At 36.8% G+C, this 22494-nt stretch overlaps 1 protein-coding gene across 1 annotated transcript in view; it reads left to right on the plus strand.

Annotated features, from left to right (window-relative positions):
* The window catches only part of GABRG3 (gamma-aminobutyric acid type A receptor subunit gamma3), a gene marked incomplete at its 3' end in the record, with an annotated part of 341147 nt that overhangs the window by 176687 nt on the left and 141966 nt on the right, over window positions 1-22494 (plus strand). Inside the window, exons 4-5 of the mRNA XM_082757181.1 lie at window positions 10645-10865; window positions 13177-13259. Of these exons, the coding sequence (XP_082613307.1) occupies window positions 10645-10865; window positions 13177-13259 (304 nt within the window). The remainder of the gene's footprint in view (window positions 1-10644; window positions 10866-13176; window positions 13260-22494) is intronic.

Below are 22494 nucleotides of genomic sequence, written 5' to 3' on the forward strand. Positions count from 1 at the left end.
TGCCCAGGGTATGTCTATTTGTGTGAATATAAGATGGCCAGGGATTAATACTTGTCCCCAGGACTCAGTGGCACTGGCTGGAGTATGTCTAGATTTTTAGTGTGAGCTGAACCTGTGGGAGATTTGCCTGGGAAGGAATAAGGCAAGAAAGTCAGCTGGCAATGAAGCTGGTGAATGACAAGGAGCGCAGTGCTTGAGCTATGTCTGCAGTCCCCCTGTGTTCAGCTGTGTGGGTGTAATCACTGTGTTAGTGCTGTCTTTGAGGAAAGTCCAACAAATGCAGAACTGTATGTATTTATTTATTTTTGCCCTTGAAAATGTTTGGTAATGGGTAACTGATTTCCTGCAGGAGGGGTTTTGAAGGACTAGATGTTTAAATCCTTGGTGAGCTCTAGCTTTCCTGCATAGCCCTGGAGGAAATACTGATGTCCTCACTATCTCAGATTCTGAAAAAGAAAATGAAGTTTATAATTTTATTTACCTAATGAGGTTGTCATAAGGATGAGTTTCACCTTTCTGTGAAACATGGCTACTGTAGTAGAGCAGTGTGTGGATTCTCAAGCCTCAGAAGATACCCTAAAAATGACAGTGAAGGGGGACAGTTCGAACAGGACTTTTCTCCAACTGTTTATGCCATCTTCCTCCTTACAGAGTGCTTCTTACTCCCAATTCTTCTCTCACTCCCAATTCTGCATGAGACCTTCACTGTATCTGATCCTTCAGGCTGAGATGGGTGTCTTTTCATCACTGCCCTGTCTTCTGTTTCGTTACAGCTGTTCTTGTGCTGAGTGACAATATGCATACAAATATTAGGGTAACTTCCTCTTTTCTATTTTGCCAATGGCATAAAAGATGTTTCAAAATGCTCTTACACTTTTTTGGCCAACAGGCTTTCTCGCCATCTTTAAAACATACTCTTTTTTTTAATACAGAGATTATTTGCATAAGGTATTATTATCTGCAATCTCTGAGAGTGCATTTATTTTCAGGAACAGGGAAGTTTAGCTTCTGTTTTGAATAAGCTAACACTCCAAAAGGTATGCTTATAAAGTTGATTAGTCTTTTATAATAGATGAAAAATACTGAGTATCATTATAATTTGTTTTATGATTTTTTTTCAGATATCAAATATTCTTAGGAGACCTTAATAGTGTACTTTATTATATTAAGTACAGTCATTAACATACGTTCACAGAATTCATGTTTTCTTTCTTTCTTTTTTTTTTCTTTTTTTTTTTTTTTCTGTTCAGTGATTATTCATTTTTATTTCTTTACTATTTCTACAGAAGTTAAGCTTGTCCTCGTGCATCTATCTTACTAAAATCACAAGTTAGTTCACAAGAAACCTTGGTTTCTTACCACATGGAATGACACTTCCAGAGACTCTCCCCCCTCTCTCCTCTAAGTAAATCCCAAACTGTTTGCTGTCTTTGTAAAACTTAAATTACAGGTCAGAGTGGCCACTGTACTTTCTTTGTCAATGCCAACAACATTTTTTCTTCAAGCAACAGTCTCTTTAGGAGTGACTATTCTGATTGCCATTTTGAATTATATTGACAACATACAGTGACAAAAACTCTGCCCTTTACCACATATCCCCCCACCTCTATTTCCCTTGTGCCTTCCTTGCATATTTTGGGCATCCCTTTTTCTAAAGGGGCCAAGTTTATGTACAGATAGTTAGGGATTATCAAGGCAGAGTTTATCATCAGGCCCTGCCTGAATCAGGTTATGAACTCTATCCCTCTTCACACACCCTGTGTTAAGTGCAGTTGTGAAGTGGTGATAGCAATCAGGATGTCTTTGGCAGTGTTCTAAAAGAAAACGTATTCAACAGACAAGTCCCAAAAGAAATGGTAGGCAGCAATATTCAACAAGAATGGGTGGTCTTCCATCAAAAGGGATGGGTAAAGAATAGCAGATCTACATTTGGTTTTCTAAAATAAGCAGTATTTGTTCTAATTTCATGCTTTGTTTCTGATTGTGGCATGGTTGATTGAACGAGAAGAGATAATTCATCAGTGCAGAATAAAGAGGAAGCACGGAGGTATCTATGGGAATATGCTATCGCAAACATCTCCTGGCCTTCCTTCTACCAAGTGTCAAAAGTTGTCTGGAATAAAGAAGACTGGAGCTAGCCTCCAAGGAGCCAAAATAGGTTCAGTGACACAGAAAAATGTTTCCTCAGGGAGAGGAAATGCGACATGATTTTTCTTAATTGCATGTTTTGTTTTTAGCGTGAGGTTAGCTGTCTGTTGCCTCATAGAACAGCAAAAAAAATCAATGAACTAATCTCCTAACACAGCCAGAAGGCAGAGCTACAGTGAAGAAGATGAGCTTCTGTCCTCCCTGCTCTAGGATGCCTGTTGAAGTTACAATGAGAAGAGCTTTTATTTATTTATTTATTGACTCAAAGGGTTCAGCTGATGATTGTATCTGCTTCTAGAAATATTTTGCCAGTGTTAACCTAAATAGCACTGGTGGCAATCTCAAAGTTGACTTTTTCTTTCCTTTGTATTTTCTCCATGTAACAATCATGCTTGTAGCTTTATGAAAGTGTTAAACCAAATTCTCCTGAAGGAGCAAGTTATTCAAAGTATTTCTAAACAAAAAACAGTTTGGAAAGTTCTTGGAAATACATATTTTAATGCCACTGAAAATTTAATCATCCAGTATCTTTGTCTGTATATTTATTTTGGAGGTCTTTTAAAGGTACTGCCTCAATGATGCTAGGGAAGATAAACTCATCAAGAGAAGAAAAAAGCTCAGAAGTAGGGAAATGTTTCTTGAGCTCTTCCACCTCTCGGAGCCTACGAATAATAGCAGCAGAAGTTGGAGGTGAAGCAGGAGCATGGAGAATTGAAACAGAGCAGATTGCAGAAGAATGAGAAGATGAGCCATAAAGTCCCATCCCTGAGGCCCTGAAACCCATTATTGTGGGTCATGTGAAGCAAATCCCTGAAATTCAGCTCCTGAACAACCTCTGAAAACATGATAGCTCTGCACTGGCAGAGCTACTTCAGGCCAAGTTTGTGGCAGCCCTTATGGTGGGCTCCACTCCCCATGCAGAAAGCTAGGTGAATTTTCAGGATGTGTCTGATAAAGGTTGTCCTCACAGAAGGCTTGTGTGGGTCCTGTTGATACAAAAAGGGTTTTGCATACACACTGCCAATGAAATGCGCTATTTATTTTACCATGTTTTCTCCAGTAGATTTAATTTATTTCTTCCTGCATTATACATTAAAATGGAAAACAAACAAACAAACAAACAAACAAAACAAAAGAAAAAAAAAAAAAAGGTTTATGGTTCAAAATGGCTTCACTGGAAAGTGTTAGGCTCTCCCAACACCTTCAGTTCCTTTCCATAGCATATCTGAGAGTTTGTTACAAATTTTTTGAAAGTAGAATGTAAGTTGCACTTGTGATTCAAAAACAAATACTGAGGTAACATTTTAAGCCTTACAGGTCTCTCCTGGAGTTGCCATGATTCCTGGCTTTTTATGATGTCTGTACAGTGCAATCTGGGAAATAAACAGCATACATCATGCAGCAATTGCTGTAGGAGTATTTATTTCCACCAAGATAAAATCTAGCCATGAGCACAGCCTGTTCCCTTTCAAATTATCAAAAGCCAATTCCGAAGGCTTTCCACCCAAACAGATGAAAATTCTCTCCTTCTTGTGGTCTGTTTATCCAGGGTAAGATATCACAAATCAGGGAAGTTGAAGGTGAGCTGTGCACCTTGTAATTACTCTTGGTATTTTGAAATCAGGTGTGTGAATCTTCTGGTTCAGGAAAAAGAAACCACTCTTTCCTTATTTCAGGGAGCATTTCTTCTTTCTTTTATTTGTCACACAACTCAAGAGGAGACTGAATCAGTCAGACAGCCCTTTGCAGGGTAATCTTTGGCAATTCAGTTGTTGATTAAACTTATACCTTTCAGCAGTGAGCTTGGCTGGAAAAAAAATATTCTTTCATTGAAAATGGACTTCTTCAAGTGCACCATATTGCAGACTAAACAAGCAGATATCATGAATGTTTCTTCAATTTCTGGGACATTTCTTATAAAACAAAGTATCTCAAAACCTTATTTTTGTACTTTTAGTCTGAGCGTGGCAAGGGCATGTAGAAATAACATTTCTGGGAGTCTTTAGTGTGTGCTGTGGCTGAATATAAGAAGAGGGAAACTCCCGCCCTTCAAAGATTTTCCTCTACTGAGAGGGTGGTGTAATGTGTTGGGAGGACAAGAGAGCCATGTTGTGGAATGAGAAAGAAACGAATTTCTGATGAAGACAAGGACTCAGTGAGGGGTTCAGAGAACTGAGGCTGAAAATGACCTTGAATCATAAACCAGGGCTACAGCTGTGAAGGATCTGACCAGGCTGATGTAAATAAGTAGAAATGACAGACAAAAGTTACAGGCAGTTGCTGTCATAGGAGACTGAATTTAGACTGCTTTGTCTTCTGCTTCTAAAGGGCAAACTACAAAGTTTCTTCTGTTTAAGTTGTGAAGTTTTCTCTCATTTCTCTCCTGCTTCCCTGAACAAACCTGTCTGTAATTTTCTGTAATATTATTTATATTGTTGAATTTTAAGGACACTACTTTTTTTTTTTTTTTTTTTTTTTTTTTTTTTTTGGCATACTTCATACAGAATGGTTTGTAATGAAATGTAAAAGGGAACTTATTTATTTCCAGAACAGTTAAAGACTTACAATCAGGATCACCCACTTTTGTGCAGTCAACCTTTTTTTTTTTTTGTAATTAAAGGTGATTTTATCCTTTACACAGTTTATTGGGCTAATTTCAAGTTTATGGGAGCAGCATCTGCAGTGGTTTGAATTATTACATAAGGGATGCGGACGGCACGGAATGGTCATAATCTACACTGGACTCTAATTATTTAGGTATTTTTAGTTGATTGTGTACTAGCCTCATAGAAATCCCAGTAACAGCTTTAATCAGGTAGTCTTACTCCATCAACAAAATAAACAGTCTCAACAATTAAAAAAAAAATTGTGGAAGAATTGGAGAAAATACTCTGAAAAGATCAGGAAAATAGCAATAGCTGTGAAGCCTAGAGGTGTCATATAATGTGGGCAAATAGTGTCTTGTGGTGGTGCTATTTTGTCTGATAGGCAACAGTAAGAATCTGGAAAGCATCATGCAGGAAATTCTTGCATGTCTTCCAAGAACAGGACTCTTGATGTTGTCATTGCTGTTATTGTTGTTGTAAGGAATTGTGAAAACACAGAAAATGAGAAGGCTGCAGCAGAAGCAACAAAGGCACACCATACTATTATCTATAGTCATTCAAATAGATCACCCAACTGTGACAGTCAATTAAATAGTATTTTCCAGGATTAACCCACAGCTAAAATGATATATCATGATTGGAGAAAAGCTTCCTGTATTGCCAACACATGTTAACTCCTCTTTTGACTGAGAAAACAATTGAAGACCTGGTTGTAAACAGTGTATTTTTCTCTGTGACTACAGATGCCTCAAGACACAGCACTTTCAAGGTGTTTCCAATCATTAGTCATTATGCACAGTTGGAGGGCAGATAATTCACTGCTGGCTTGATTTTTAAGGCACTAATGAAACCATACTAAGAATATTTAAAAATATGAAAAATATGCTAAAATCAAGTAGAATGAACCCTATGAGTCATTATTTGCAGGTGATGTTATGTTGGTGTTACCTCTTGGTTATGTCCTTCTGCCCATAAATCAATAGAAAGAAATAAAAATTGTCTCTAGCTTACTGTTCTGTTCATAACCATAAACCAAGCAAGCAAGCAAACAAACAAACAAATAAACAAAAAAAAACAACTCTAATTAAATCATCATTTGATTTGGGGAAAAAAAATAAAAAAAGTCAGTCACTTTTTCTCATTATCTGAAGACATTTTTCTCAGCAAAAGTTTCAGATCTAAAGGAGTGCTTATAAAATTTGAATGGAAATAAATGTTCTCCATGAGACAATTACTTGCTGCAGTATAGGTGCAAGGCCCATAATATGTTTTCCTGGATTTGGGTGTTACTTCTGGAAGTTAAGTGAGTGTTGTCAAACACCAATTCTAAAGTTTTCTTTATAAAGATAATTTGTTGGAGGTGCTAGAGTTTCTCAGTGACAAAATGTTACTTACATTGCTTTCAGATTGTACTAAATATTTCTAAATAAGTCTTAAAAGTAGAACTGACTTTTTACATCATGACAAGTATAAGATAATGCAGTCACCTAAGGTTAAACTGAAAAAAAAAGAAAAAGAAAAAGAACTGATTACAGTTTCTTTGGTCATAAGCTAGTCATCATGGGAGAAAATAAAAATAAAAATTAAAAAAAACAAAACAAAACATATTTTACTCAGCTATGCATTAGCTGCTAGATATGAAACTTTGTATTTTGATATGATCTAAGAAAATTAATGGATTTAATTTTACTGAAAATTGTTAGACTTTCCAGAAGCAAAAAAATTATTGAAAATATAAAATTTCTTTAAAAAGGTCTGATGATGTGAATGTAGAAATTCAACTGAGTATTCGTGTGTATCAGTAGGCTTCTTTTGGGAAACATTCTCATGTTTTAGTTTCACCTACTTGCTCTTTCAATTTCTTAAATTCATTTCATTTACCATGTTGTGAACACAACACAGAGGGAAAAAATGTTTCCCTTATGTAATCAGATTTGGGAAGATTGTAAAACCCTGCTGCAAACAGATTCCATTTTGATTCCATTTTGATGAACTTTACAAGCATAAGAAATTTAAATTATAAATGTAACACGCTCTGTGAAATTATTTTTAAAAGCCAAACATAATGACATCTAATAAAGTTGATAAAGTATTTTTCTATCAATGCCTTCAAGTTTATAATTGAATTTGGTATCAGATAACTTTTATATTATTTCAGAAATATGTGCTATACTGAAGAAAACAATATTTCCCTAGAATTTCCCTTCCTGTTAACAAGTAGACCTATTTTTCCCCATATAGTTGTCCCTTATGTCTTCTCAACAACAAGATCTTTTCAGAAGTGTGTCTGCGGTGAAGCATAGCTACAATTAACATATCCAGATACAGTGTATACATGGTATAAGCAAAAAAAAATAATAAAAAAAAATCTTAAATTGGTACTGGTAGCATGGCAAGACAGATGCTTGTAGAACAAGGAAACATTTTTGAGAATGCTGTTTCACCTTTCTGCAGTTGAGAAGCCCTTTTGAAAATGTATTATTATTATCAATTTCTTCCAGTGTTCATTGTAATAATCAGTGGTTGCTGCCAAAGATTAAACAGGAAAAGAAAGAAGCAGAAGGGTATTAGCAACACTTCTGGTGTGGTGGCAGACAAGCACATAAAGACCATTATTAGAGCTGTAGGATGTTGCTTCATCTGTAGCATCCTTCCACTGAAACCCAGACTTGCCTGAACATTCTTAAAAGCAACCATCACCTTTCCTAAAGGTTTTTCTTTGAATATAGGCATTCATCTAAATGGCAGCTATTAGCTAGCAAAGGAAGAGCATTCTTTTGTTGTATTCTATTGTATTGGCCTGTATGTGGGAACAACATAGAAACCTTTCTTCTGGCTAATTCTTGTTGGATGCTGTGTGTTGGAGATCACTGTACCAGCTTTGTGCAAAACAGTGTATGCAAGCTTTTGACTTCACTAGGAACTGAGTATCTGTTTTCAGTGAAGATAAAGGTAATTTTGCTGAAGTGTGCCCAGCAACTAGCTCCATTAGAAGTGAAGAACTGAGTGCCAGTGTCTAGAAACTGACCTCGGTCTCTTCCTTGTAGAGTTAATACCACCCCATTATCTGCTTGGTTGAAAACTGAAGCAATTACAAAGAGTAATGTAAAGGATGTACTGATCTAACATCTGCTCCTAAAAAGGTTTAATGTAGAGAATATAAAACATGAAATTGAAATTCAGATATTAAATGGAAATGTGTGCTTTTTTGTACTGAGAAAAATTGTCTTATAGGGGCAAATTTTTGTACATTCTGAACTAAGCATTGTAAATATTTTAAATAAAAAATAGGGATAAAATGTCGACAAAATAAATGCATCTGATTTCAAGTTTTCATCAGCTTTCCTTTTTGAAGTATTATTTTGCTTTTTATGACCAAGGTTTGTAAGAAGAAAAGTGGTTTGTAACAAAATAAATGCCTAAATACCTCAGAAAATCTGTGAACCATTTAATCAGAGCCGAAACATTTTTATTAATGTGCAGAGCTACAGTATCCCATGGGAGAGATATTTTGATGAATGATCATTTCTGAGGTGTTTTAATTGCAATAATAAGTGAAGGAAAAGCAGAGTGGGAGTTGGACAGTGGTGTTAGCATGGTCCTGGTAATGTAATCTGTTTCTCGTCCAGAGTAGTCTGCTTGGCTAGAAACCACACTGATGCATCTATGCTGTTTCTGGTGCCCACTGTGCTCAGATCTAGCTGCAGTACCCTTCAAGACACAGTACTACATAGCTCAGGAGCTTTTTTCCTTTGGTATGGGAGAAATTCTAAATATTATAAATCCTAAAATCCTAAATATCATCACATATGTACAATCTACCAGAAGGGAATTATGACTAACCCTATATTTAGTAAACATTTGAGAACCAAAATAAAGCATTCATATAAAATAACCTCAAATATGAATATCATGCAAAATCTCGTCCTGTGAAAAGACAGAACTGTCATTAGCCAGCTGTATACAAATGGTCTTTGGTTCTATAAATACTGATTCTCACATGTGAACTAAAAAAAGCAACTCTACTCACTCAGCATTTGGAGAAACCTATAGACATGTCTGGCATATGCTTTTCTATAGAAGCAGAATATGCCAAACTAACTCTTGTCACTGGACTTTCAAGGATAAAATAATAGAGTTCATTGTAATAAAACAAGATCAGCTCTCTGGGTAGCAATAACAGTGTGTTGTGTACAATACATTGCAGCCTTTAAGTGTCTGAAGATGTGTAACTGTGATCATCAAGATGAAAGAAGAGTCTCTTCAGATTCAAATCTGTCCACTTCCCTAAGAAAATCAGGTTAATACAGTGAAAAACAGCAGTGAGATAGGCTACAAAGAAACATGGTCCTTAATTCATTTGGTGGCTTGGCTTTAATTCCTAAGGTGATCTATTATTTAATACTTGGATACATGCTAGCACCACTAGTATTGATCACCTATTGATCATTTGCCATTTAGAGATGAGAGGCCGAGAGCATGTTTTGGATTAGTATTACAGTATCAGTGAGTTAGGTTTACTGGTGTTACAGCATCAGCTCTAAAAGGATGGCCTGCTAAAAATTTAATAGTGCAGGAGAACCAGATGGCTCTTAACAAAAATGCTGTCCTCAGTTCAGACTACAAGCTCTTCTAACAATCTATAAATAAAACAATATAGAATACTGTTGGTATAACAGCGTTTCTTTTTACACACTCCCTTTTAAAAGAGAAATTTAGGAAGAGACAAAGAGAAAAAGAAATGCAATAAAAGCAAGTTCAGAGCAGTCAAAAGCAAAGACATACTAGAGAGCCTAAATTCTCCAGAGCCTAAATTCTCCTTTGTTTGGATATACCAAGAGTGCATGTACCAGGTGATTTAAGGAGCTTGCTTCCTCTGGTGTAGCTCAGCCCCTGCATTAGCCTGTGTTGTAGGGTACACACTTTGCGTCATATGAGCAAATGCCACCACTGTTGTGGATGCAACCCATACTGAAACACTGAGAGGGTCTTAATGTGATCAAATGTCTTCACAGGATTTGCAGATAAAGCAGTCTGGAAGGATGGTGAGGAAATGGGACTAATGCAAATGTGAGCTGTTCTGTCTTCAAATGACTGCAGGTCACAATGCAAAACTGGTTTTAACAGTTTCTTCCACGGAGTATTAAATGCATATATCAGTGTGTTGATGTATTCAGCTATATAGCTCTATCTTTATGTCTGTGTGTATTTTAATTTCTGCATTGTTATACCTACTATGACTGCTTACCTACAGTAACAAAAAATTAAAAGGGGAGTGAAAGAAAGAATGAGATTCATTTAAGCTATGATATTCATCTGTTCAGGGCAGAAAGTTAGTGACTGCACATCTCTTAGCATTTGAGGGTCTTTAAGGAAGCACAAACATGCCTTTTCAATTCCGCTGGAAGAGTAGTTAAACAGTTGGTAACAAACAGAATAATTAATTTATTGAATTTACACACACACACACACACACACCACACAAACACACACACAAAAGGCATTGCAAAAGTCAGAGGAATTTATAATTCCCCAGTTTACCTGTGCTGTTCTTGTTCATTTTTCACACCTCTTTCATCATTCTGCCCGATGACAAAGTCTCTACAAATTGTATCTTGTAGCTATAAATTTTTAGAGAAAATGGAAAAGAATGAGCTAGTGCAGAAATTACTACAGCATAAGACAAAAGTAAGAGAGGTTGTTTTGCTTGTTTTCTAAAGGAAAAAAAAAAAAAAACAAAACAAAAAAACTCACAATAAATAAGAAAACACAGCTCCCTTAGCCTGAATGTGCCTTGCTACTTTACGTCCAGATAAACCTTTACTCTAGATTAAACAGTAATGAGAAGTGTGGAATTGATTTCAATTTGCATATCATGCTTTCATTGCAGGAATATCAAATTGATATATTTTTTGCCCAGACGTGGACAGACAGTCGTCTTCGCTTCAACAGCACCATGAAAATACTGACTCTGAACAGCAACATGGTTGGGTTGATCTGGATTCCAGACACGATATTTCGGAACTCCAAGACGGCAGAAGCTCACTGGATCACCACCCCCAACCAGCTCCTCCGGATATGGAATGATGGCAAGATCCTGTACACCCTCAGGTGAGCAGTCAGAGCACTGGGTGAAAGCTTCTCACACTATTAGCTCCAAAGTAATTTTCAGCATTCTTCCTGTTCTGCTCTGCTGTTTTCTTCCTGATGCTTACCTGACCTTTCTTGACAAAACAGTGAAATATTCAGGTGTAAGCACTGCAGTTTAGAAGCAAAGTCTTGTCTCTTAAAAATGAGACTCTAAGTATTGGAAACAGGTCTGTGTAAATTATAGAAGTAATTTTTTTCAGGGTTTGTAAAAAAATCAGGAGCATGCAGTCCATAAAATCTGCCAGAAACCTTTCTGATCAGAGTTAGATGCGGGACTGGATAAAATATTTCTAAATTCATGCTAATGCCAATACTTGATTCTTCAAATAAGTCACGGTGAAAGATAGTCTGTCACATCTCATCACAAGGGTGAATTGCTGGAGGAAAGGCTTTTAGAATTTTTCTAATCTTCGTGATACCATCGACTGTATGGTATTAGAAATACTGTATATATTTGCATGAAAAGAGCCTGTGGAAATCAAAATGTTTACTTACAGAAGAGATGAATTGTTCAGAAGGGAGTTCTGCCATGAGCCAGACTCCACAAGGCAAACTTTTTCAGACGCATCTTTCATGCTACGTTTTCTGCACTGATTGTGTTTAGCCTTCTCAGAGCAACAGCATATTCTGGTCATACCTGCAACTGCAGTTGGAGCCCAACTGCAATGGCCATGCAATGGCAAGTCTTTGTCAAATAGTGAAATTTATGTCAGTGAAATGTCAAATAATGAATTAAACAATTGAAAATGCTATTGACATTTTTAGTGCACTTCCCTTCTTAGGCTTGCTTCTCAGTGACAGAACTCTTGCTTATTTCAGTAGCCTTTAGCTAAAGACCTTGGTGATTAAATTGACAGCTGTAATCACCTATTGTGTTTTTGCTTGTTTGATTTGTTTGTGTGTTTGTTTTGTAGTCTTATTTTAGTTTTCAGGAAAAGTTGCATATCTCCCTAATGATTGTTAGACTTACATACTTATGTAAAAAAACTATTTGACACATGGACTGCAAAATTTACCCAAACGATCTAAAAATGGATTACTATTTGACCAAGTTTGAACGGGCTGTGAAAGCTGTTCTGAATCCTTTTCTACACTCATGTCAGCCTCCTTTTTCTCATGGAAGAGGCTGTTAGAATGACCATTGCTCACAGATAACACTCTTTAATTCAGAAACAACTAATTTGTTTGACTTAGGTGACCACACAGAACCAGTATGGCATGGGAGTGATAATTATTGCATATCTAGCTTCTGTGATGTGTTGATAAACATTCTGTATTCAGGAGAAAGTACAATTCTGTGCACAAGGTTCAGTCTCGCTCCTTGCCTCTCTCTCTTCTTGCCTGCCTACTCCTGCTGTAACACCCCAGATCCTCTTCTAACATCAACACAAAGTTCCTTATAAGTGACCTTCTCCAGGACACGGAGGTTTTCTCCATCCCATCCTAAATTAGATACGCAGACCTTAGCCAATTCATTTTGTTAGATTTTGAGTATTAAAACCAAAACAAAACCACCACCAACAACAAAAACCATGCCTCACACTTGCTACATAAATTCAGACGTGCAATTAATATAGCATCTGTTTCCTGAAAAACACTAGACAATAAACCAGAATTTAAGGTAATCTACTATTACTATAAATTCACTTTGTAATCTTTCATAATAAAATTTACCTGTTTATAATAGTTGTTTTTATATCAAGTCCATTCATAATGTCCTTTGGGCTAGGATATCACAAAAAAAAACTTTTCAAATGGAGCTGAAGACCTTTCTGCTGATTTGTGTTTGCAACATCTGTACAGCTGAGACTGGTATACAGAGTTTTTATACATTTTTAAGAGACATCCCAAAATGACTGAATGAATTATAAGTTCACACTATAATATAAATTAATGAAGAGACTATTCCTAATCTCATCAGATTCTTTATGATATTTTAATTTTGTGGAATTGCATAAAACCACATCAGCCAGTTTTCTGTTATTTTTTTAATGGATAGTTGTCTCTATCCCATGTTCTTTAATGATGAATTGATTGGTGTTTATCAAGAAAAACATATGCACAAATTTCTTGGGATCAGGAAAGTCTTAATGATGTTATTGAAATTATTTATGTTTTTTAAGTGATATTTGTTTTGGAGTAGGCCTAAATATCCAATGGACAATTTACAAATATCAAAGCTCTCTGGTATGACCACTTAAGGTTGCCCAGTTTCCTCCTCTAGCTGTTCATTCTGCTGGTGTTTAGTGACAGTCACTTGGTTTCTCTACAGGCTTACCATCAACGCTGAGTGCCAGCTGCAGCTACACAATTTCCCAATGGATGAACACTCATGTCCACTGATATTCTCTAGCTGTAAGTACTATTTTGACACTTTATTGTTGTACATGAGTGGCATGTAGAGGCATGAATTTATTTCTGATTTCTGTTAGGTTTCTCAAACATTCCACAACAGGTATAGGAAATTTAGGTTTGCTTATATATTCAGAGGATTTTTTTGTTTCCTCTCTAGCATTCCTGGTTGAGGGATTTATGCCATGAAGTTTTCCATAGAGTTATTCTTTTATTTTTGCTAGAACCGGCCTTTTTATTTGATCCTATAGTCACTTTCAGCACAAACAGATACTCATGCCATTCCTTGCTGTGTTAATCTATAATATCATATCACATGTAAATGAGAAAATAAATTGCAGTTTTCTTGTGAAGGTGCACAGTTTAGGGATAAACACAGTAATCTCTGAACGTGTGAGTCTATAGCAAGTAGCACAGTATAGCAAGTAGCACAGAGTAGCCTCTGTTCCATAATCTAAAGTAAATGGAGTAGATACTTAGAAACTTATTTCCATTTTATTTCTTATCTTGTCCAGTAATCCTAATGTTGTATTGTATGTACTGTTGGTTTGTTTTAAATCTATGTAGCAGATATCAACAAATGCATTATTGAAATGGATGGAAAACAAAAGTCAAGCAAATTTATCTTGAGATCTAATATTACTGTGAGAGAAAGTTCATTTCATACTGATTCATTTAAAAAAACTTGAGAACTGTCTGTTCATAGTTACAGCTGCACAGTCGTGTAATCCAAAGTTATACAACACAAATGTTTTACAAACAATTTTAAAAGAGTGTCTACTAAAGGTTTTTCCTTTGATAAACTACAGGTCTTAATATCTATGTTTTCCCAAAGTGAATAGGAAATGCATTGTATTGTCTTTCTACTTAGAAAATAGTATTTTTTTCACTATCTATTAAGAAGTGATAGAAAACTATTTTAATACCTTCATGACAGATATACTGCTGTGATGGAAGTGTATTGATTTCCCTTTATGAATATTATGCAAACAATGACACTAAATTAGAAACTGGCTCTGGGTTTCAGCTGATCCAGGTTTTCTTCTTTTTCCCCAGGAAAGTGTTTACAAAAAATCTGCCAATGTAAACATCTGAATTCCCCAAAACATATTAACACTATTTTGCTGGGTTTTATGATCTACATAGATAAGTGAGCCTGGGCAAAAATACACAGTTATGTGCTAAATTTGGATATGTGCAATAAATGTATATATAAGTGGACAGGAGGCAAGTACCTCCTGAATGAGCTTTCCTGCTAATGAATATTTGTCACTGAACTATATGCACCTCAGCTACATTTAGTTATTGCATAAAGCTGCCCTTGCCTTGTGGCAAACTACTGCTTTTTTGTTCCAGTACTGGCAAAGGAGTCCCAGTCCAGAGATACTAATTAAATGTATCACAGAAATTTGATAGGTCCTGCATTAGCAATATCCAAAGAAGAAGGTGAACACTAATAGATAAGGAAACCACTTCAAACCTCACCTTCACTAGTAGCTAGGCAGTACTGAATGCAACTAAGTTTTTCTGTATGTATTCCTTATAATTTCTTGTCAGATGGAATAACATGTGGAAGAATAATAAAATAACGTTTTATAGCTTTGTTATCCTCCTTGCTCATGTTGATTACAAGAGCCTATGTCTTTAGTTTCATACCAAGTTTTTTTCCTTTCCATGAACTCTTTTAGCACTACAGTTGTCGTAGGACAATCTCCTGTGTGACTGGTTTGTTTTCTTAATCTGTTGTATTTTCAGTGTTATGCGCATTCATAGTGGTCCCAAGATACATGATACACAGTGGGACTTAGAAAGGGAATGACTGAGTGAATGCCTGAATGATTTATTACTGCCTGCTATGATAAGTTTCTGAGGAGACAAGATTATTACTGATTCCAAGACATATATCCTTGGATAAAATAGAAATGGTTGTAGAATGCACAGCGTAGCACCCCTTCCCTCTGAATCCCTTTTGTTTGTTCTCCTGCATGCAGACAAATCTTTGCAGCTTCCACTGTAAGCAAGCACAAAAAAGCACAAGTTCTGGAAAATACTCCCCGCATCTCTACACAAACACAAACAAGGTTGATATTTGTGGTGCCTTTTTTTTTTTTTTTGCCTTTTTTTTTTCTTTTTTTTCTGGTTGGTTGTTTTTTACCCTTTATATACATTTCCTTTGATAGTTCAGAAATGTGAAACTAAACTAAAATTATTTCTAGAGGATTTTCCTCTAGTGCCAACAAACTTACACCCTAACCCTTTCATTGCTCTGGAGACAGCTAATATTCCTTGGGTGGGAATACTAAACCGTACTTGATCCACTTGCCAGAATAAGAAGAACAACAGTTTATAAAAAAGAGTCTGCTAAGCATGCTAACAGGGCTTACTAAAACCTATCTACCCCTTCCTGTTGTTTGGAACATATAATTTATCCTCCTCCAAAGTGATTTTTGAGTGCCTATTTTTTGGTTACATCTAAGGAACACCTCATAAAAACAATTTGGAGATGGACACTGACTGGGGACCATAACCACAGTAACAGCTGGCCTGAGCAGCTAGTCTTGTTCAAGAACCGTTCCTGGAGCAGTCTGATCAGTGTTGAGATGTGGCAGATCTTTCCCAGTCTGTGAGCCAGTCTGGTCAGAATAACCACATGTCACAGGCAGGTTTCCTTCATACAGAGATGCTGCAACACTGGTGTAAATGCCAATGAAATCTATCGATGTGTGTTTGCTTGTGAATGGGTAGAAAAAGTGAATACTGTGACTTGATCCCTATGTAGCAGGCATGTTAGATTTTGCTCTAGGTGATCACATATTCTTCACATGCTTTTAAAGTACTATCTACTGGTGCATAAAAATATTCTATAAGTGTGGTTCTTCATTTGGGTTAATTTATCTTTCTGAGCTGAGGGAGTCTGCTGTGATACTTGTGGTACTCAAGTATGCTGTTACTGCCTTGGTTATATATATTCTATGCTGGTTTGAACATTGTAGATTGTTCATCCTCATTTCAGGATACTGCCAGAAAAGCTAGTTTATTAAGGTAGTTAGGATTTACATAAATATCAGTAAGGAAGAAGAGACATTCTGTCTAAAGGACAATGTCAGAACAAGAATAAACAAATAAAACACAAGCAGAAAAATGCAGACTAGAAATGAGAAGTGCAATTTGTTGTGAAACATGTGCCATAGGATACTCTGGATGTTAAAATTGACTAAGATCCAAAACTGTTTGGACAAATCATTGGAAGAGAAATGCATTGGTAGTTATTAAGCATAAAGAGATCACTCTGTACAGAGTGCTCAAGATTATCCTAGATTTGTGACACTCCTTCAGGAGACAATATGACAGCCACACCAAAAATGAAGCCTTACCAGATGCAGTAATGTTGAGCTGCAGTGCAAGATGACAGAATAAAAATTGTCACTCTGAGTTGATTAATGGGGTTTTGTTGCTGTTCTGATAAAAACAGAATCACAGAATCACAGAATTTTCTAGGTTGGAAGAGACCTCAAGGTCATCGAGTCCAACCTCCAACCTAACGCTAACAGCCCTCCACTAAACCATATCCCTAAGCTCTACATCTAAACGTCTTTTGAAGACTTCCAAGGATGGTGACTCCACCACTTCCCTGGGCAGCCTGTTCCAATGCCTCACAACCCTTTCAGTGAAGAAGTTCTTCCTAACATCTAGCCTAAAACTCCCCTGGCTCAACTTAAACCCATTCCCCCTCGTCCTGTCACCAGGCACGTGGGAGAACAGGCCAACCCCCACCTCGCTACAGCCTCCCTTGAGGTACCTAAAAAGAGCGATAAGGTCACCCCTGAGCCTCCTTTTCTCCAGGCTGAACAAGCCCAGCTCCCTCAGCCGCTCCTCGTAGGACTTGTTCTCCAGGCCCCTCACCAGCTTCGTCGCCCTTCTCTGCACCCGCTCAAGCACCTCGATGTCCTTCTTGTAGCGAGGGGCCCAAAACTGAACACAGTACTCGAGGTGCGGCCTCACCAGAGCTGAGTACAGGGGGACGATCACCTCCCTAGCCCTGCTGGTCACGCTGTTCCTAATACAAGCCAGGATGCTGTTGGCCTTCTTGGCCACCTGAGCACACTGCTGGCTCATATTCAGCCGACTGTCCACCATCACTCCCAACAATACTGTTCATTTTAAAAAGCCCCTTAGATTTAGCTTATAGAACCGATGGTATTTTTGTAGCCAATTTTATCTTTTACCAAGTGAGAAGGTCTACAGAGTCCTGAGTGGACCATTATTGGAGGATTGATGCAAGGCAGGAAAGGGTGGGCATCTCTGGAATGCCATTCCTACTGCAAACACTAAAATATGCATATGAACGACCCAAATGTTTTCAGTTCGGTTGAAGATAGGGGCAAGCAAATTTGCCAGCTGTAGACGGTTAGTTTGCTCGGACAGGCCTTAAAGCATGTACTTTTAGCCTTCTAAAAAGTTCAAGTATTTTTTAAAAGTGACTTACAAAAGCATGTAAAGTACTGCAGCAAAAAGTATGGAAATGTGAAATGCATTTAAAAAGAATCCATCGAAATATAACACAGTGCTTGAAAAGGAAGATGCCCATTTTCTAAATATAAACATAGTTCAATCAAATGTTACCCCTTTGAACATGAAACCACTTATGGATATGCAATTTAGATGATCAGTACTTTGAGCCTCATATTAATTTTCCAGCAGAAGTAGCTGTCATCACCAATTTTAATATGTTTCTTTATTATTCCTTCTAGCCTAGAAAAGGAAATGCTGGTTTTGTGGAATGAGTTGTGCTTTATTTCATCTCATGTATCACCAGCAGAATCATTAAACAAAGTTTGAGGGCAGAATTTTATTCCTGATGAAGAACTGGCCAGAAGGAACACTGTTTAATGTTCACATCTCAAGGGGAGCAGCATTAAAGATGCTAGGAAGACTTTGCAATGCACAGAAAGAACTTTAATCCAAATCTGAACTTCCCATATGTGCTCTCTGTAATGGGCTGAACCAGATTATGGGGCATCAATGGAATTCTTGATTAAGGTTTTGTGATGAGCATATTTTAAGCTATTGCAGCTTTTTCCTCTTCTAGGAGGACTCAATACATTTCTCAATACATAACAGACATTGTGTTAAGTGTTTTTTAGATTTTTATGACCCTCCATCTCCTACTCAAGCCAAGATTCATAAAATTTTACAAGATATTTGAATCGGAATTTCTGATAATTTTCATTCTGCTAATTACTCCAATAAGATGTGCTATATACCTATGAAATTGGCCAAATTCATCCATTATATAAGTGCATTCATTGTAAAGTTATACTTTCTAAATCTAATTTCTGGTAGATTTATGTCAAACTAGTGCATATTGTATAAGGTATACCAGAGATATCTTTCTAAACATTTACAGTTCTATGGTTTTATCCCGATTCCAAATTTAAGCCCTACATTGTGATACAAGTGTATCAGAGTTAAAGCCATCTGATATTATCTCTGTACATAGCCACTAATACACACACAATTTCTGTTTAACAGAAAAGGCAGTGAAACTTTGCTGAGGTTAAGGATGTCTAGGTCTCCTAGATCAGGGATAGTTGATGGTGGTGGTTAATATATTATCCCTTGCTCTTCTGGGGATTTCTGTTCCTCACAGAGGGCTAAGGTTTGGGGCTAATAGCAGACCAAATCTCTCTCTTGTTTTATAGTGACTCTTGAGACTTTTCTCCATGAGATTGAGGGCTCTTCTGGAGAGGCAGCAGCTGCCATTACTTCCAATAAAAAATGAAACCTTAGTGTAAAATTACAGCAAGTGCTGATTAGAAAAGCCTAAAATGCTTGACTCATTATATCCTAGCTCCAGCAAACTCTTGCTGAGACTGGATTGATGGTAGGCTATTCCAGGAAGCTCATACCTACCCCATTTTTGCAGCAGTCTTCTGAGGATCCGTGATATCTCCATTTGCCCTGCACGGCTGTCTGAGGAAGATAGGAGAACTGTGTCACAGGGACAAACTCTCTAGGCAATCTGCTGCAGAGCAAGAACAGTGTTAGCATTCCAGGATCCAATGTTGAAGGTAGGAAACTGGATTTCATAGCTGGGATTCCCAGCTCTGACTTACTTTCAAACAAGAAAACAGCAAGTCTAGCAAGAAAACAGGGGCAATCTATTTTCCCAGAGAATCTAGTCTTCTTTCTCTGTTATTTTTTTTTTTTTTATAATTAAGAAATGATTATATTTTATTTATTTATTTATTTTTAATCAGTACCAAAATAAGTTTGGAAAAAACATGCCAGTGAGCAATTTTGATCAAGAATATAAATAGACAACTAATTCATATCTACAGTGTCGGGGGAAAATAAGAGAAAAACTCTGAAGGAAGGCAGGTGGCTCTTCACTTGTCTGGCAGCTGAAGGTATCAGCAGAAGGCACAAGAGCCTCTGTCATGTGACAGTTATTGTTCATTCCAATGATTTTACCACATGCCTCATTATATTCATTATTTACTTGAAGCCAAAACCGCTTTAAGCATCCTTTAAGCATCTTCCCATGTGCCAGTGTGAGCTTTTTTTTTTTTTTTTTTTTTTTGACAATGTGAAAAGTTCCACAGAAAGAAAGAAAATAACTTTCACCTGGAAATGTAATATAACAGCTACTATATTCTACATATTTATTGTACATATTGCTATTTGCTTATTTAGGTATGTGATATCTGGTTTGCAAATGAATCTGATCTCTATGGCGAGACTGATCCATCACTCAAACTCCTAGCAACACTGCATTTGTAACTTAACTTATAGAGATCATCTTTGTAATATATACAGAGCATCAGGAGATAGTCACATTCCTTGGCATCCTATTTTTTTACCATAAGAAAGAATGACTGGTTTTGGCACTCTGTAAGAAACAGTTGCCTCACAGGACGAGGACAATGTGGGGACATTCTGGAACAGAAATCTGCTCTGTCGCAGTTGTAGAGTCATAGCAATAAGATTTTCTGTAAGTAAGATAAAAGTGCCCCTTTGTGGGTGTTTTATTTCAACTTGAGAAAGCAAACTGAATGGCAAGCATCATGCTGCTCTTACAGGCAATAATCAGAGATGGATCAATAGTGAGCAGTGCCCAAACTCTGATGCTGTGCACATTTCACTCTTGTTTGGGTTATGACAGATTTTGTTCTTTAGTGGTGAACTTGATTCTTGATGAAACTTCCTAAGGCACCTTCCAAGATTCATGCTCTATTGTATATACACTGGTGTTACCCCATATGGAGAGCACATAGTTTTCTAATTACTTTAGTTGTTGTAATGGGTGGATTTTTATTTTATTTTTTTTAATTGGATGCAATGCTTTCTTCTGGAAAGAAAAAAGGCCTCAGAAACCACACTGAGGATTGTTTAGTGATGCATCTCTGAACAATGACAACTGTGTACTTGAATTCACTGGTATCTTATGAGAAGTGAAGAATACTGAAGAATTGCCTCTAAGGGTAGAGAAGCCATTTAGCACATTGAGAACCAAATACTGCATCAATGTTAGAAGCAGGATAAATGCCAAGCAAAATCACTGGGGAGGTAAGAAAAGAAGATAAAGGAGAAACATGAATGGGCAAGGTCGGATAACCTTCACAATGCTACAGAAGTTAAACAAACTAACAAACAAACAAAAAACTATTGACTCTCAGATTAGATGTGTTTTAGCTAGAATCCAGTCAATGGTTGTTGCTCAATGGTTGTTACTTTTGCTCAGTTTGACTGACTAATGATGATGAAATTAGTAGAAACCATCAAAAGTGTCTAGCAGATTCAATAAATAGGGCGAAAGCATCAAGTCCTCAGCCTGATAGTCTTGTCAGTTGTGTTTACCTTTAACACAGCCTGGCAAAACAAGTCAGCCTGGAAACATGAAACTTCCATGAGAAAACTTCCTTTTCTTGCATATCGATTCTGCTTCTTCAAAATTAACAGAGAAACAAAAACATATCACCAGGGTCCACAGAACACAGAAAGGGAAGGAATTAATGCAGTAGTGCAGCTCTGAAAGCGGTTTTGTCGTCAGTGCTAGAGACAGTCATAGAAATGCCTTTTATATTTACTCCCATTAGAAAGATGTTTCTGAGGTCTGTCCAGCTGAATCCCTCGCTATGAAGGGCAGGTCTATCTCCTTAAAAGGCAATTAACTTTTTTGTAATGGGCAAGCTACAGGAAAAATACTAAAACTTGAATCCTTTTTTTTTTTTTTTTTTTTTTGTTGTTGTTGTTGTGTAGCATATATATCTGTCAAAATAAAATGCACAGGCATTATATCTCTTAATATCAGAGAACCTCTCAGACAAACAAGAAATAAGATTAAGATGGAAGAAAAGCAGTAACATAAATTGAGACATCAAATTTAACTTTATTCTTAAATATTTTTATATTCTCCCATAAGCTTTAGATTTTTGTTTGATTCCTCTGTTTGTTTGTTTGTTTGTTTGTTTCACAAAACACTGTACTTTTGTATATCTAAATAGAATCATAGAATCATTAAGGTTGGAAAAGACCTTCAAGATCATCTGGTCCAACCATCACCTTACTACCGATGTCACCCATTAACTGTTTAATGGAAATTGTTATGATGTAATGTTTGCATTAGTCATGAATATTATAGTTTATCTTCTCCCTAAATTTTCATATTGTGGCTTCTGTCAGTCTTGCTGCTAATGTTATGGTTCAGGAACAGATGACTTTCTCACAAAATCTTTCCATCAATTATAAGAAAGGTATATTACCTTTATATATATATGTATATACATAAAAACTTTATATAGGTATAGGAAGGTATATTACCTCCCTATATTACATAGGGAGGCATGTAGATTGAACTATTGTACATTGTACATTTGTACATGCTCTTATTGTACAATTGGACAAATCACAGGGCTTATGTAGAAAACATTGAGGTCCCATCCATTCCATCATCTTCTGCCTGAGTTTCCTTCCCAGGGAAACCAAGTGACTATGGGGAGGGCTGTTGTGTCACTTTGTTTTGCCTTGATGGGAGTTAAGATCTGTCTAAGGTGTGATTTTGCACCAAGGAGTTCGTAAGTTCTCCCAGCTCCACCAGCTGCTACATAACCTTAAGTAGACTGGTTTAATTCGTCCATTGCTTTGCTGCCACTTTCATTGATGTCCTTTGTTGGGCACCGGTAAACAAAGTTAGCTGAACTTCTTCTTGGTCAGTCCTGAGTGCATCAGTTTAGGA

Source organism: Aythya marila, assembly GCF_965140915.1.
Source record: "Aythya marila genome assembly, chromosome: 1".
Taxonomy (NCBI): Eukaryota; Metazoa; Chordata; class Aves; order Anseriformes; family Anatidae; genus Aythya; species Aythya marila.